The sequence below is a fragment of the Aphelocoma coerulescens genome, chromosome 7 (assembly GCF_041296385.1).
Source record: "Aphelocoma coerulescens isolate FSJ_1873_10779 chromosome 7, UR_Acoe_1.0, whole genome shotgun sequence".
In the NCBI taxonomy this organism is placed as follows: Eukaryota; Metazoa; Chordata; class Aves; order Passeriformes; family Corvidae; genus Aphelocoma; species Aphelocoma coerulescens.
In genome coordinates, this window is record NC_091021.1 from 16,660,031 (window position 1) to 16,677,950 (window position 17,920).

At 39.6% G+C, this 17,920-nt stretch overlaps 1 protein-coding gene across 20 annotated transcripts in view; it reads left to right on the forward strand.

The window, feature by feature from the left end:
* Positions 1-17,920, forward strand: part of PDE11A (phosphodiesterase 11A) — a 112,531-nt gene that overhangs the window by 67,866 nt on the left and 26,745 nt on the right. For all 20 annotated transcript variants that reach the window (XM_069020557.1, XM_069020561.1, XM_069020558.1 and 17 more), the window contains 3 exons: positions 10,182-10,328; positions 10,432-10,539; positions 15,267-15,376. In XM_069020557.1, coding sequence (XP_068876658.1) covers positions 10,182-10,328; positions 10,432-10,539; positions 15,267-15,376 — 365 coding nt within the window. The remainder of the gene's footprint in view (positions 1-10,181; positions 10,329-10,431; positions 10,540-15,266; positions 15,377-17,920) is intronic.

Below are 17,920 nucleotides of genomic sequence, written 5' to 3' on the forward strand. Positions count from 1 at the left end.
CACTTGCCAAATAATAAAGTCACAGTGTACTTCAGTCAGTGACAGACTTTGGAATTTCTGTTAGGAAAGATTTTCAGACAGGAAGAAAAATTTATCTAGCAAAGACTCCCGCATTGAAAGTGGGCCAGCATAATTTAAAATTTGAGGTACTTCAGTGAAAGATGGTAATGTAGGAGTTCTTCAGTGTGACTTTATCATAGTTATTTTGCCACCAACAAGGAGCAAATTATTCCCCACACAGTTGATAAGACATCCCTTGGGCTGGCCCTATATGTGACAGCTCACTCTTCTGAGACCTGCATTCCCAACTGCTCCAGAAAGACCATTGGTAGTGTTTATTTTGTCTCATGAAAGAATTTTCAAAGAAATCTATAAAAATGGCATAATATTTCACATTTTAAATTATTCCTTATTTATCTGTGCTTGATTTCTTCTGTAGCCCCAGCAGACTGAGAATTATAACTAGGCATTTTCTGGTTAAAAAATGAAGTTGCTTTTCACCAAACTTTATTTAGATAGAAACTTTCTTGTTGGCATTGATATTATCAATTTTAATTTTAAAATTAAAGAACTTAGCTGTACTGAATTTAAAAACAGGATTTTTTTTAACTTAGCATATACCCTACAAATGAAAAAAATATTTTTCTTTATTTCTGCTTCTGTGCAGTGTTCCAGTTGCAAGCAATTGTTTGTCATAAATGTTTGCTTGTGTTGATTTTAAATTATTAATGGCAATATTTCTACAGGATTTTTTTTTGTTTGTTTTTAGTATTTTATAGCAAGAAACATAAATGTCCCCCAAAGGAAGAATGCAGTGTTCTTTAAAGGCTTTTGACATTTCCAACGAGTTGATATTAGAGCTAGAACCTTTTCATAAGTAAAACACTCAAAAGTGAAGAGTGGGAGACATGTTTTTTCTGAGATGAATCTGTTTGGCCACTGGGTGCCATCCTTGCTCCACTTTAAGGCTGGTCGCCAAGCAGCATTTCTGTTAAGCCGTAAAATCCTGAAAAGTAATGCCAGTGCAATTTCACACCACCACAATGTTTGAGTGAGTGCATGTGGTAGAATATGTTCCCAGCACAAGGCAGCGTGTCCTTCTTGCACAAGTCACTGAGAGACTGAAGAGAAATATCCTTGCAGGTTCAGCCATGTTACGTCCAGTCTCATATCCAGCAATTTTTTTTTTTTTTTTTTTTTGCATTCCTCCATCAGGTGGTGAGAATGAGGCTGTGCTGAAAGGGCTGTTCCCACACGTGAGCATGTGAGTGACCGTGCTTCTATGCAGTATTAACTTAGGCTTTGGGATTATTTGAAAGAAAAAAATTCCCTGGATGCACACTTGTTTTCTAGATCAATTTGGGATGTATGTGTCATCAACCAAAACATTATCTAGCCTATATTATGTAACAAAATATTTGTAATTGCAATCTTGTATAGGTTATTTATTACACTGTTTCATTGTCTGCTCAGGGTGGGGCCAGCTATTGGTTTAGTCTGGGCAAAATCCCTGGCAAAGTAAATACACTTTCTAAAAGAGATTGTGTCAGTAGTTCTGTGGGTTTAGTCTTTCAAATTTAAACTGCAAACACTTTACATGTATGAGAAATAGACTATAGCACACCCCCCCCAGTCATAATCTGCCTGTGCATCCAACAGCCTGTTCGGTCGCTTCAGCATAACTGGCCTACCCCTGCTTTCTCTGCTGCCACACAGCTCTGTGTGTGTTCTGTCCCTGCAACAAGCTCAGGGGCACAAAAAAACCCCACCCCAAAAATAAGAGAAAAATCCGTTTCTATGTATGGCCTTCATAAACTCTACTGTTACCCTGATTCCAGTATCTACTTGTGCTACCTCCACTTTCCTTGAAGGAAACCTGTTGCTGTGAGGAATGGTAAGGAAAAGTTGTAAGCAGCATAATATATACAGACATTCAAAACATGAATGTCAAAAAATTAGTGTTTCTGTATTGCAGCCTTTTACCTTAAAGCAGTGATATATGAAAGCAACTTTTATTTAGAGAAAATTTATAAAGCTAGTAATACGTAGGTAGTAAGTAAGGAGCTAAATAAATGCAAGATTTAAGTGCCTATTATTTGGTTTTTTGTTGAAAGAATGGGATCTGCACATTTTGGGTTTTTCAGAAAGCTTGTGGTGATGAGGCTGTGACTTGTGTGTGAACCAGAGCTCATGGGGCAGTGCAGGGTTCTTAGGCTTTCTCTGCTGGGGGGCTTTGTGGATGAAGGGGGGAGTGGAGGATGTCCGTTCTGCTCTGGGGAGAGGAGCTGGGCTCGGTGTTCAGCCTGCCCTGCAGAAGCCTCACATGGGATAAGCCTTGGCTTGTGATGCTGTAGTGAGATGAACCTCTGGGTCTGGGGAGAAAGCTCTTTTGGGCAGTCCTGGGTGCTCCTAGGGAGTGCCTTATGGGTTCAGAATGGGATAGCTGGATTTTTTTTAAACCTGAAATCAGAACTTGACAAAAAGTAAGGAGAAAAAGACAAAAACTTAAAAGAGAATCACTGAAATGTTCTCTGTAGGATTCCTGCAAATGTACGTTGTAAGGTTGAAGGTGTTGTCAATGTTATTTATTGTGTACCTGACAGTATTCTGCTATAGCTGTCACTCTAGCAGGTCTGAAATAGGACTTTCTCCCCAGTGGAGCAGTAACCCACTCATATATTTGCATAACTTTCCCCACCAGTCACTGTACTGCCAGCCTGATTTGTCACAGCTGCTCGGAAAGAAAATTTCCGTGGCTCTCAGGAATCCCAGTGCCATTGTGCTCCTGCAGCACCACCATGGCCCCAGGGTGACATGGGACCGGTGGTTCTGCAGGTTGGCTTTGGTGCACTGAGAGCTGCTGGAGTGTGCTGGGATCAAAAAAATACTGTGATACCAGTACATGTGCCATTGTGGCTCTGGTGGGATTTTTGAGGTTCTGGTTCTGGGATTTTTTAGTGTCTGATCTTGGCAACCCCTTCACTTTTTTCACATGCTCTCTTCCACTGTGTGCCCAACTGAGAGTTGCAGGGCACAGTCTGGGCTGTTTGTCACCAAACATGTCAGTTCCCCCCTATGCCTTCACATCGTGTCCACCGTGAGAAGAATCTGTCCCTGCTCCTTCCACCCTTAATCATGTTTTTCCTCTTCTGAGGCTTCAAGGAAGGAGCTAGAACTTTTCCTCCACTTTCTGGGTAGGAAAAGGCTACGTTGTATCCCAGTTTCCTCACCCTCCCAAATTTACAGGCATGCAGGGGGGTCAGTCCACATTACCCATTCCGCTCTTCATGGGAGTAACAAAGCTGACTTTTTGCCACCAAAACCAAGTAAGGCTTTGTGGGAAATGGCAGCCTGACACTTTTGTAGTACAGAGAAATAGTTGCCCTAGGTTTGCTGCTTGTGTTTGTTTGAAATTCTGAAACAGAGACTGAATAGACCCTTTTGTACAAACTTCTCATCTGCACTGATGGTCATAAAAACTCGACAGTTGCTAGCCTGCAGTATGTGACACACTGGTTCTTTCCTAATCACCATCAGCCAGAAGGACGTGAACACTCCCCAGCGCGCCTTGGGAGATCATTGTGTCCAATGTGCATGCCCTGTAAAACTCCAGTCCTAGGCTGCTGTGGTTATGGACTTTGGCCTTAAGAATAATAGATGCCTAGACCATTAATTGTTTTTATTTTATGTCTCTGTTCTTTTAAAATCAAAATTTCTTGTTCCTTTTATAGGCTGCCATATATTTTGGTTTTGTGTACTAGGAAACAACTTTAGCATCAAGAATTGATTTTTAGTAACATAAAATAACATATTTTGTGTCTATTATAGTTTTTAACAACATTTTATACATCATATTTTTATCTCTGAAATGTATTATTTCTTTTTGATGGGCCCCAATTTCAGAAAGTGGTATGTTCAGATAGAATTGATTGACTGATTAGAAATATTCAAAATTTTTTCTGCTTTTTAGCTATAATTCTGAGCCTAGTTTTGGAAATAGCACGTGTAATACTGTAATGACATACCTTCCCTTGCCCTTTTAAAATGAAAATTATAAGACTTTTAAATTATAAATCCTTTCCTCAGGCACATACAGTTTTATCCCAAAAGCAGAAAGTAAATACCAATCTTTTGTCCTAAGCCCACACTGTATGATAATAATAATAAAAAAATCCTAAACGCTATATTTGGTAGTGATATATTGCTTAATGGCTACTTTTCTTGTTCTGATAGAAGAAGCAGACTAAGCTTCTTCATGGCTTTCTTAATGCTGTGAAGTTTCTCTTTTAATTAAAAGAAATACTAGCATCATACTAAGCAGTAGTTATGTTTGGTAAATGGTCTAACCAAACACAACTTTTTGAAACAAGTCTAAATGCCACTTTCTTTGTTCTACATTTCATGTCTAAAGCACTTGTCATGCTGTTCATTTGCCATTTGACGGTGGAGCACTTGCACCACATCCATATACGTGCTTCAGCTGCAGATTTTGAAGCTGGATGCATGTACTGCATTATTCTTGGTTTACAGATGTAAAACTTGGACTAAATCAAGGCATGACCTTTTCCAGCAAAGGGCTCAGACACCTGCTGTGGGACTTGGGGCACAGTTTGGGCATTTGATCTCACAATTGCAACCCTCTGTTTATCTGTAGGGTTAATCTGAGGAGGTATAAAATACACAAATCCTGTTCCACCATTCATTTTATCCAAAAACTGTTGAGATACAAGACATTCACATGACTGGAACATCAAAGGAGTCTGGTAGATCTGGCAGCTGCAAAGTGTGTTTATATGGCAGCATGCGGTCTCCTTGGGGCAGGGGCATAGGACTGGTTGGTCTCAAAAGCTCTCTCTAAACTAAAGGAGTCTGTGTTTCTGGGTGATCCCACTATTGAAGTCAGAGAAATGCTCCTGTTATAATCATGTTTAAAAAATTATTAGAATCAAAATCAAGAGGAAACTACACATAAGTCATTTCCATACTCACTCCCCTTTACTGTAAATATTGTAAAATTCCCTGTAAATGCCACTGTCCTGCCTCTGCTTCAGTTGTCATTGGAAAAGAGGTGCTAATTCAGCATTGTGAAGGACAAAGAGTTGCCATCCACAGTCTCCAGTAACAGATGGAGGCCTTTAAAAGCCAGTTTGCTCTGGGCATTAAACATGCCTGAGCTACAACATTTGATTCTCTTTTGGAGAGAGTAAATGTGTCAGACTGAATATAACAGGCTTTGGTCTTCCATGGCTATGAAGTAGTACAAAATTTGTCCACTGCTGCTGCTAAGTGACTATAAAGATGTATTTTAAAAGATGCCTGCCTGCAGCTATAAATATAAGCAAGTATTTTAGAGGCCTTTATATATGAAAAGAAACATTCACAAATAAAAATCTTTGCCATCAGAAAATGATGTCTTCAAAATGGCTTCATAGAATCATAGGGGATTTTGTGAGAGATAATGAAGGCATCACATTTAAATATTCTTCACTTTGATGCTTTCTTCAGCTTTTGATGATAATCCTTTAAGGTTTTTTCAGATCCTAATCTTCTGAGAGAGATTTGAGATGAAGAGATACTTGAAAAGACAATTTCATTTCTTGTGTGTGTGTCACATTGTCTGGAGCTCCAGTTTCACTCCAGAGTGTACATGAGGTCAGATCCTGACCTGCTATTCAAATAGTATGTGGACTCTGGACTCTGGCAATGCCCCTGGGATTTAAGATGTACACCAGATCATTTTGCCATTCTTTTGCTACACTGGGATATATATTTCATGAGGTATCTTTATACGTGTGAAATATAATCAAGTTTCTTGTTACTTTTTTTCCATCAGTCTGGCAGTATTTTCTGATGAGGAAACCTTGCTGAGCATTCCACATGCCACTGTAAATAAGGCTATGCAAAAAGTGGACTACATTCAGTAAGTGGAAGTTGCTGTTACAGAATAGTTCTAGTGTCGCATGGGAAGGAAGCTGAGTATATCAAATGGCAGAATGTGCCTTTTTCTTAAACAAAGCCATACTAATCTATTTATCAGTATGTTTCAAAATACTTTCCTTGCATAATATACACTGATGTCTTATCCACACAGGTACTAAAACTGAAGTAGAGAAATTTTAAGATGACATGGCAAAGTAGGATCTCAGTGTTTTCTGTGTTTAGCTGGACTGTTTCCATGGTAGTGCACATTTTACAAAGAGGAATTTTACATGCTTTGGGAAGAACTTGCCAGTTTCTTTACGTCTGATTTTATCACATTATCAAATATGGATACAGAAGATTGTGAATAATATGCTATTAGATGAGTTAGTGCAAAATCATTTAGTAAGCATTTTCCTTCTTAGGTTTTTTTCATCCACAGCAGCCCAAAGTGTTATTAATACTGTATCAAAAATGTTATTTTTCTGTTCCCATGGGCTGTCATTTATAGTGGCCAGAACTGTGACTTTATGGTGCAAGCCACTTTGATGTTCCACATGTTTTGTAGTGAGGGTCATTAATGACATATGGCCTTTTGTGATGGCCAGTGGGAAGTAAGGTTCAACCAGGCACTTGTCTCTTACCTGTTCACATGTACTCTGACCAGGCTGTGATAGAATTTATGGGATAGCAGAGAGCAATGAGGAAAGGGGAATCAGTCTCCAACCTGAATTGAGTACAAAGGTGCTTTTCCTCCTTCCTGTATTCATTCTGCCCTATCCCATGCACCTGTGCGTATGGAGTAATCACAGACCTTATCCTTATGCTCTTGTTTGGGGGCATGACATCCTCTTTTTCAAGCTACCTATGACTGACGATATTTTCCTAGTCTGGCAACTGCCGAGTTTGTACTTTATTAGGCAAGACCAGTTGCCTTCCATGTGTTCAGCCAAATTTGTGTTCTTGATGTCTTTCAAGACAAATTTTTGGGTTAGTACTGGGGTATGGAAATGTGACCAGAGGAGGCACATCCAGCTTTAACTTACCATAAGCTTATAAGAGTCATGTGAGTTTTTCTCAAGGAAACAAACATTGAAATTGCTTGACTCATAGGGTTAAAAGATTCCAGAGTAAAATGTTATTTGGTTTTAGAAAGGGAAAATTGAACTTCAAAATGTCCAAAAACCCCAAGCCTTTTAAGTGGTTCTAAATCACTGGGGTGCTTTAAAAAATAATTTCACTGTAACCTGATTTTTAATTGCCTGCCCCTCGCTTTTGCTGTCATGGTACATTCATCCTCTCTGTTTTCCTAAAAGAGAGTGTTGTTATTGCTGTTTATTTTAAGATATCCACTGGAATTTTTCCTGCAGCACTGCAAAATTTCAGGGAGGGATATGTTTTAGTATTCTGCATTATTAATATTTTTTTATATCTCTGTAATTAAAATAATGAAGTTTTAATGACTATTCTCCTCTAAACCCTGGACTTCTGCATTTCTAGCCTAAGAAGCTGAGGATAGTCAATGCCAGGTGCAGCCAGAATATTGCTGCAGCCCCACAACATATCATTTTTTGTAACATTATTCAAATTAGGCTCTGCACTCATAATTCTGTTGTTTCCTTTATTGCTGTTGTAAAGCAAATGGTTCTTTTATACAAATGTTATCTCCTGGCTATTAATTCAGCAGTTATTTTGGATTATGGCACTCCTGTTAAATTTAGGAATGTAAAACCTCATAAATATTTAAAAGTTTGAGACTGACGTGGGAAGAAATCGTTTTTGACTTGCTTTGTTAATATCCTGTTGTTCAATTTGTAATAGATTTGGAATATATTGTTATTTCTCCATTGTTTGACAAATGAAAAAACAATTTTAGTTGAGCAACTGTGTCAAGTGTTCTACCTTGAATTGCAACAGGCTGGCAATAGTGTTGGTTTCCAGTAAAAAATAGCAAGGAAAAGATCTGTTTCTCTTTAAGAGGCCAAAAACTCTGAAAATGTTAATCAGAGCCCACTTCAAAGTTAATGAAAACGCAGCAATGGGTTTGTAAAGATTGTTTTGACAAAACAATTTCAAGAAGCTCTGCTCACAATCAAGTGCTTCTCTTTCCACTTGTTATTTAAGCTTTTCACTAAGGAACTATGGAGCATGATGTACAAATGTGTTTCTTCCCAAAAAGGGATTATACTAAGAATCTTATTTCTGTCCAGTGACTGTGTTCATAGACTAAATATTAGTGTGCATCTCCAATATCCCCCAAGTCTCTGAAGAGTAACTGAATGATTTAAAAAGTCACAATTTTTGTAAGATTGCTGGAGGTCTGGACAGTACAGTCTCTGGGCCAGCATTTTTGCTTCACACCTAGCCTTATTTATTTATTTATTTATTTATTTATTTATTTATTTATTTATATCCATCCTTCCTTCCTTCCTTCCTTTCCTTCCTTCCTTCCTTCCTTTCCTTCCTTCCTTCCTTTCCTTCCTTCCTTTCCTTCCTTCCTTCCTTTCCTTCCTTCCTTTCCTTCCTTCCTTTCCTTCCTTCCTTCCTTCCTTCCTTCCTTCCTTCCTTCCTTCCTTCCTTCCTTCCTTCCTCTGGGAAGTACAGACATAGTTTTTCAGATCTTAAAGGCTGTTAAGGTGTAACTCCTGTTGGGATCATCTAGAAGTATTCCAGTATTTCAATGATCACTCAGAAAAACATGCTGAATTGATTCAACCTGGATAAGTATGTTAGCAGACAACTGAGTGTACAGTTAACAGAACTTGCATCTCTGGAGCATGCATGCTCCAGAGGTTCTTCAGCTGTGTCTTGGGATGACACTTGACAGGTTTGTTGTATTTCCTGTATCAGTTAAACTCCCTGGCACAGCACCATGACTTTCTGAGGTACTGGCATGCTTTACTGGGTACTGAACCGAATAGACTTTTCTTCTACCTAGCAAATAAGTTAAAACTACAGTGTTAATACTATTTTATGACAGGCTACCACCATCTTCTCTTACATGGTATAGCTAAAGCAGCTTAATCTCTGCATAAAGTAATTATTGAGGTGGCACTTTGTCTTCAGCCAAAGGAAGATTTTTAATGTCAATAATTTGTAGTTAGAGTGTAGTATTTCAAAACACAGGTTTTCAAAAAGGAAAACCATAAGGTAGTCACATAGAAGCTGTAACAGTGAAGGTGAACTTACATTACAGTTGCATGAACTAATTGGTATTTTATGCAAGTGCATAGCTGAATATGCCACACCAGCTGAATCCACGTGATTTTAACTAATTCAGCATTGTCCAGCTCATAGCCTGTGAGCTGGATCCAGCCCCTTTGTGAGGCTTCTACCTGACCCATCACCTTCTCACTGCGGGTGACAGGGGACAGATGCTCCTTCAGGAAATTCATCCCCCTGCCCCTGCCCTCTCTAGAGAGATGAGCAGCAAGTCTGAAGGGCCATAAGGAAGGGTAGAGAAGCCTGGGAGGTTTGTCAGCACCTCTGCCTGGCCTCATGCAGGTGCTGCCACTGAGCAGGCCACAGCACATCTGTGTGCTCAAGTAAATACATTAGCCAGTCCAGCACACATTCCTATTTTGTGTGTGCATGAGAAGCTCATTCCTCTCTTACAAACAGAAGTCCCTGTTACACAGACAAAGAAAAACGTGAGGCTTTTGCTGGTTTTTAATTGACTTATTATATAATCAGCATGTTGAAAATTCTTTTATTTTACTTTGGAGAGTACTTCTGCTAGACATTTCTTGTATTCCTCTTTTTTTAGTTCTAGGTGTAAGTAGTGAACAGTGTAAAGCAAAGGGCACTTGTATGCTTATGATTGTGAAGACATTTGGATGAAGAAATTCTGCAGAGCAGTATATTTACTTTGCATTTCTAAGTGGTAGCAATTACAACTCCCAGCTTCTGGCTATCCAGATGTTTCTTCCATTACAGCACTGTCGTTTGCATTGGAATATATTGTGTTACTGCAGTAGCTGTAAAGTGGTCAGCTTTCAGTCTAAATGCTGTATCTGGGCTCCAGTTGGGATGGTGAACATATTTCCTGCTCATACGAGGTTCTTCTCCTTCCCACCGTTTCCACGCTCTGTTAGCTTGATGTGTTTGTATTTCTCAGATGAAGACTTACTGATCAGCATTTGAATCAAGCAGGGGATGTATTGGCAGGTCAAAACTGATGTACGGTTTGTTTCTTGTAAGAGTGAAATAAAAGAAAAAAAGACTGAAGTTTTGAATCAGATATTTCCCTTTGGCATTTTCAGGCAGCAAACATCCCTCTGGTGTCAGAGCTTGGCATTGACAATATCCATTTTGATGACTTCTCGCTCGATGTGGATGCCATGATTACTGCAGCCCTGCGGATGTTCATGGAGCTTGGAATGGTTCAGAAATTTAAAATTGACTATGAGGTAACCATCTGCGCTGCAAATATCTGCTGTTTTTGTCTTGGCACTGCTCTGTCCATTTGTACACATTTAGTAGCCCTGCTACAAATTGTACTTTCAATTTCAGACACTGTGTAGGTGGCTTTTGACGGTGCGGAAGAACTATCGAATGGTTTTGTATCACAACTGGAGGCACGCTTTCAACGTCTGCCAGCTGATGTTTGCCATGTTAACTGTGAGTCTCCAGCTACACAATCCCCTAAGAGCTTTTACTGACACATTGCCTAACCTGTCTAAACATTTTCCAGCATTCAATTTCTTTTTTAGTTATTATGCTACTTATTTCCAATAGCAAAGCAGACTGAACTTACTCAACTTAAGGCAGCACATATTTGGCAAAACCGTATAGTGTTTTAGTGACAGTGATATCACAGACACATTAAAGTGACTGAAAACAGATGGCAGTCTTGGAGTGCTCTTGTTATTGCAGATCTTGATCTTACAAGATGTTTTTCTTTTGGAACTCTTTGATTTGACATTTATTCCAAACTCCTGGTTGAGAACTACAAAACCAAAGAAGATTAGAATTCCAAAGTATTTATTATGTTGATATTTATTATCTGCTTATCCAGCTTCATCTAAATAGTTTTAGAAGGTACTGCCTCAAAACATTTGAAAATCATCTTCCAGCAAGTGATCTAAGTGAATCTTGAGTCTCCACTGGACACTGTTGACACTTAGGGGTTTTACTACCACGTATCTCCAGCAGTACCTGTAGCTCCTTTCAGCATACAAGTAAATTCTGCTGAAAGTACCACTGCTAGCATACCAGAAAAAGTATGCTGCTCTCTCTCCCTACCCCACAGCAACCTCACTGCGTGAAATAACGCATGCTTGGCTAGTTAATTCTTGTACCAATAAAAAACTCAGTGGTCCTGGATGCTAGAATTTTGTGTGTTAGGCAAGAAAAAAAGAGTGACTTCCACTAGCAGGTAGATGTTGTTCTAGTGCTTGGTCCATCCCAGCAGGATGGGTGTGTTTCTGAGAGTGTTGATGGAGGCATAGTGAAGCTGTACCATACACCATGAGACAAAGGAAAGGGAGATGTTCAATGAGAGAACGGTCACCTCTTCCTCTGGGCATGAGGCTGCTGAGCTGAGCAGAGTTAACATTGTTTCAGCAGGCACTTGCTGATGCTCTCTAAGGAAATTTGGTGATAATGCCTGGGTGTTGGTAGTCTTTAAGGTTTTATGAACTTGACATGCATTTTTTTTCAGTTTTAGAAAAACGAAAAGCATTTTACTCTGATGAGTATGGGCAAAGGCAGGCGATGCCGCTGGGTGTGAATTACAGTAATTTCTGCCAGAAACTGCCGGGGGTGGGGAGCCCCCAGCCCCAGCGGTGACACCCCTAGGTGGAGCTCCGAGGCCAGGTTTGCGGCACGCTGCTCTGTCGGTGCGACCAGGCATCTCCATCCCGGCTAGTGGTGCCCGCATTGGGGCCAGCAGGGAGGAAGCAGGGCCCTGCTGCTCCAGCAGCCACCAGCAGCCTCCCGGGCCTCCATCGACAGATGCTCTGACCGTGGTTCTCACAGCATAATTTCAGAATCCTTTTAGCAGTCAGCACAGGGATGCAACTGTCTCTGGAATGTGATCTGGCATTTTTAAGCCAAGTTCATTTCCTCGCCCATGCTCCTGGTAATAAACAGAATGAGCAATTCCATGTGCAGGGCTGGATGCGAGTGGCCACAGCACTGGACTCACCACACATCTCGCCCCACTTTGCTCCGGCTCTGGCTGAGAACAGAATAAGTTCAGGTGTTTGGTCTGCTCTCCCTTCCAGAGCCAGGAAGATTCATTTTGTGCAAAAACAAAGACACAAAAGAGAGACTCAAGACTAGTAATAATTCAAGGCTTGCTCCTACTGTGTTTGTCTTGGGGATACCATCCACGTTAGTGTGTGCCTTCTTTTTTCACTGATAAAAAGGGGAAAATTCTTTGACAAACCCTTTGAAGGGCTTATCAGAGCCTTTCTCTGCTGGTGGAGAAGGCACTGCTTTGTGCAGTTATTGCCCCTTATTTCTGATTTCTCCATGATAGTCAGCAATACAGACCACCCCAAAAATATAAACCAGTAATTCTATTTTAGGGCATTTTCAGGTGGGATTTACCACAGCAGAGTAATGTCTAACCTGTAATGCAGTAGCCTCTAAGGGCCACCATACTGCCACTGAATGCACAAGGAAAATTCAGCTGTGTTGAACAAGCCAAACAACCGAAATTCAACAAAGAGTAAACCAGTTGTTTCACTCCTGGTAAACTCAGCCTTTTGCATATCTAAAGCATGTTCCTGTGTATCTAAGTATGTATTTTCTCTCTCCTGAACAATTATAAGCCCAGTTCTGCAAGCCATAGTTCTGTATCTCAGATGCCCAAGTATTCTGAAGACAAGCACTGCAGCAAGACAGCTCCAGCAGGTTAAGGGAGTACATGAGAGTAAAGTGCAGGATCAAGCCCAGGCTTCATTATCAATGCCTTTGCCAAGTTCACATTGATACTTATTTCAAAGGGCAAAAATGAACAAGTAAGCAATACCAAATTAAAATCCCATCTGGTGTGCTAATAACAAAACATATAGATGTGGGGCAAGGTATAATGAATGCAATTCATTTCCTCACATGAAAGAATGACCTCCATAACTCACTGGAGACTCTGCCACTCGTGAGTTATGGGTCATTCCTTTTCTGGTGAAAATAAATTTTACTGCACCATCGTCTATAGCCATGTATTCTTTTTTCTCTTGTAAATTCAGAAAATAGGGAAATGTAATCCTCTGTTTACTTGCATTATGTTCAAAGACGATATCCCCTTACTGTTGTATTGTTTTAAATGAAATGTTTTTTACTACATGACATATGATATATTTCTTTCATATATTCAGTGACAAGACTTTTCATTAAATAAAATGTGCCATTTATTTTTGAGATATTGCTACTGTTAATAAATTCCTTAATCGGCTTTCCTGCATTTGCAATACAGGCTGAATCCTTGAATTTAATCAAAGCGTGGGTTACACTAAAGAATATTTATTACAACATCAATTTTATATTATAAAACTTCTCTTTTAAGTTGTTTTAACTTAGCCATGAATATTTTCTCTAGATTGAAACTTGACACATGATGTTGTCAGTTACAAACTATTTTTAATCCCTTTTTATAAATAGACCTCTATTATTATTTGTTATGCAAGAGCTATGTTGAAAAAAATAAAATGTGAAAACACTATTTTTAGAGGATTTTTTCTACTTGGGTAGATGTTACTGAAACTAAACAAAAAAGCAATGCCGCTAGATATCAGGCGAATCTCTTTCCTATTATTCAAGTTATTCTGTACACCAGTGGATCCTACACAAAATTAATCTTTTTTTTCCTCATACTTGATTATCTTTTCTGACGTGTAAACTTTAAGTAATTATAAAGCTTTTGTAGCAAGTCTTGCACTTCCTGAATTCCCACTGAAATGCATTCTTGAGCACCTGGGGGAGCTTAGCTCCCTGTACTGCCTAAGTATTAACTGTGGCCACATATCACACTGTCTAAACAGAGGCTACTTAGATTTGAATGTGCATTTCTTTAAGTAGCATTTGTGGTCTTCAGGGTGAATAGCAGAGCTTTCACAGAGTATTGCAGCAATTGACTGGCATTTCTGAGTGGGGTGTAAGTTCCCACCAGGGAAGGGCAACAAGTCCTACTGTATCACTTAAACCCTCTTCTTGCCAGTGGGTGAAATTATGCCCTGTTGAAAATCAATGACATTTGGAATTCTTACATGGTATTAGTGTTCAGCCTTGGTCTGGTCCTCCAACACAAATGTATTTTGTGTTTCTTGTATGTAATTTCCTTTCATGCGAACTACATCATGTGGCTAATTGAGGAGTGTCACTGGAGACTGGCACTGTGAAAAGACAAGTGTTACGATCTTCCAGCTCAGCCAGTCATTTTTGTGGGAAACATGCCCTTCTGTTTCTGAAGAAGCAGGTTGTTTCTGCCATGGGTAAGAGACACAGCACCAATGAGGTGGTGTCCCACAGATGCTCTAGCACCTCCTCCAGACAGGATCTGTTCAGGATGCTTGAGGTTAGCAATAACAGTAAGTGTTTCTTTTCTGACATGAGCCAGTTGAGGCAGGAATACTGCTATGACAAGTATCCTCAAGGAGAAGCATAGTGGTAAAAAAATGTTTCTAGGATTAATTCCCCCATTCACATAGTCAGTCATGTCTGATCTGCTTGTAGGGAATTTCATTGCATTTGTTTTCAAATATCTCTCCCAAATTCAAGTGGGTATCTGCAGCAGAAATATGCCCTTTGACACATTTAAATCATTTGACTCTTTAAATCACGCCACTTCATTTCACTGTCCCAGATTTTAAAAAAATCTCCTAATAGTTCAGAACAATTCCATAGAGTATATTTTACCTGGGTTCTTTTAAAGGTCTTCCGATTTAACATGTCAGCTATCCCTGACAGTAGGGATTGACTAAGGTGGTCATCTCAGGATTCAAGAAATCTTTCTAAATACTTATCTAAACATTAATTTCAAAATGGAATCAGCTTGGTTTTGGTTTTTTATTTCTCTGATAGAAAAATCCAGTTCCTGTTTTAGTTTTCTGTTACTGGTATTTGTTTTCAGCTCTTTGTGCCTTTAGTGCCTCCTGGGTAGCAGAGAAATGGCATGCTGGAAATGCAACAAAGAGATAATAACAGATCACTCCAAGGACATTATCTATTCTGCTAACCATCTGACATACAGCAGGGAATAGAATATGACAATAAAGCATTTATCTTCTCCTTACTGAAATGTTCATGGTTTCAAAACAAAGTTGACTGTTGCTCAATGGACTAACATTACTTATCCCTTTTGCTACTGATTGTTACAGCTGCTATTTTTTTTCTGCTCTCAGACTGCAGGATTTCAGGAGATTCTAACTGAAATTGAAATTTTAGCTTTGATTGTGGGATGCTTATGTCACGACCTTGACCACAGGGGAACCAACAATGCCTTCCAAGCCAAGTAAGCTTTCTAATTCTTACTATTTTAATTTGGTTTTCTTCCACGGGAGAGCAAAAGGTGACCAGGATAAAGAATGAAGCATTAATTTCAAGCCTGCTAGGCCAAGGCCAAGTACTCTTATTCCTGCATGCAGTGAGGGACTATCCATCTTTATCATTCTCTGTTCCTTTAAGTAATTGCTGGCTTGTCCTTTGTAGCTGGCTGTTGAACTGACACCACATATTGAAATGTGGTGCCAAAATTTGATGTTCTTTTCAGGCTCAGCTGTTATTGATTCTGACTTTCAACCCAGGAAGTACCTAAATTGTGTGGGTTGTTCTTGCTGACTGGGGTGCATGACATTAAACAAAACCTTGTTCTACTATTGAGAAGAAAAGAAAATAAGTGAAACTGAAACAATGCTTTCACAAAAACCATGCTGCTGCCTTCGGGCACAGTGAGGTAGAAGCAGGTTTGTAGAAGGTTTAAGGGTGGTACTTACAACTGTGTAGGTAAGGGAACTCCTTAGACTAAGGTCAAATTAATTCCAAAATCTGTGTTCCCTGATAATGGGAGGGACAACAGAAAATGTCCCCAGCAACATCCTGGCCAAGCTGTGAAATAAAGCTGCCAGACACAGAGGTTCCTTCAAATCCCATGTTGTTTTCTTCACTCAACAGTTCCTCTACAGTCAGAATTTGAGGCCCAAAGGCATTGCTGTCCTGCAGATCCCACTGTGCATTTTCAGCTTTTTCTGTCCTGCCATACTGCTAATCCTCCAGTGTGATGGGGGAGTGGTCAAAAGGTTGTCCAAAGATACTTGAAAGGCGGAGTGATGCTGTATTAGCCTATTTTGTCCTACCTTTTGCAGAAGTACTCTGCTGCAATGTGTGTATGCATGAGCTGCTGCATTTCTGGGGGCAAGTTGCCTCAGTGACCATCACTCAAACTGATGTTTCTGATGTTCACTAAGCTGCCATTTCCTGAGGTATTGGTGTTGCCATACAATCTCAATGAAACAATGACACTGTCTGGATCTTCAATCACCATAGCAGGGAAAATCAATTGCAGTGCTCAAAAGACAGAGCTTGTGGTGCAAAGGTTACCAAGCACTGCTAGATGCCTTTTTGCAGCTGAGTCTTGAAGAGAATCAAAATAGACGAGACAAATGGGAAGGAAGCTCAGCTGATTGATGTTTATGTTCCTAATTTACAAAAACGAGACCTAAGATTTACATCCTGGCCATTTTAGGCTCTGATTAAGTTAACCACTTCTCTGCTGTACCATTACACAAGAGCATCTTTTGTGCAGAGGAATGGCTGAGTTAAAGGTACAGGGTTCAGCATTAGACTGCTATCATTTATACTTGTATGACAGCAGAGTACGGAGAGGAGGCTACCATTTTATGACTCCATAAAGAAACTGCTGAAGACATTTAATGAAAGACAAACATTACCACACATGTATAAAACATCCCTGAAAACAGAAGCTGTAGTTTTCGTAACGCCAACTATGATTTATTCCTCTAACCTGACATAAATTTAAGCATCACATTTTCCTATTTTATCTTCAGTGTCCAATACTGCTGTTCTGTATGATGAAAGTTCAAGAGGTATATGATGGAGGCAATATCACAGTTGTCTCAAACAGCTCTGTTATATATGTCAACATCACATTCTCTAGGGATGATGTTTCCTGGACATCCTGTTCTCTCATATAGCTGCTTCTGATAATTAAGTATCAGTATGGTGCAGTTTTATGGTATATGCTCCTAGGAGACTCCTTCTGTCTCTAGCATAAACTCTTATTCTCATTTCTTTGGAAAGAAAACCCATCTTGTCACTTTAGGCTGGGTCCCAGAAGTGAAGTACTTTGCCTGAAGTGCTTTGTACTTGGTGAACAGTGACCGTTTTGACAATCCAGTCCCATTCCCAGCACTTCCCAGCAATTTGCAATTTTATAATTCTATACCGTACATTTTTGTCCTTTAAACTTAGAAAACCCACCCACTCTCTGCATTTTGAATCTGATTTTGGTTTAGACAGTAAATGTGATGAGAAAATACATTCTAGAGATATGCTAAGCTTTACTTTCATATTCACTGCTTTTACTTGTGGTTTTTTGTTTGCCTTAGTATTTGCAGTTGGGTTTGTTGTTCTGTTTTGGGGTTTTATTTTTAGAGTTTGTAGTTGCCCATTGTAAGCCCTTGTGTTTATGCCTATTAAGAATTAAAAATAAAAGGTAGCAGGAGAACAGCTGATCCCAGCTGAAGGACGTTATTGTGTGTCTTTACTGTGCAGTGCTTTGCCTGTGCTGTTGCTGAGGCACTTGGAAAGTTGCATTACATAACGTCCTGTAGTTCCAGAAAAATCTTTAGTCAGCTGACAATATTTAACAAAGTCTGGAACATAAATGCTTTGTATCTGGATTTAAATTAGTATTTTGATCTCATCAATTGTCTTAAGTGAGGTTGCTGAAGTGGAGGTGGAGAGTGTGGCTGTGTGCTTTTGTTACTAAATTGTCTCTGAAACCTGCTTCGTAAGCAGACGAGTGGGATTTGTTGAC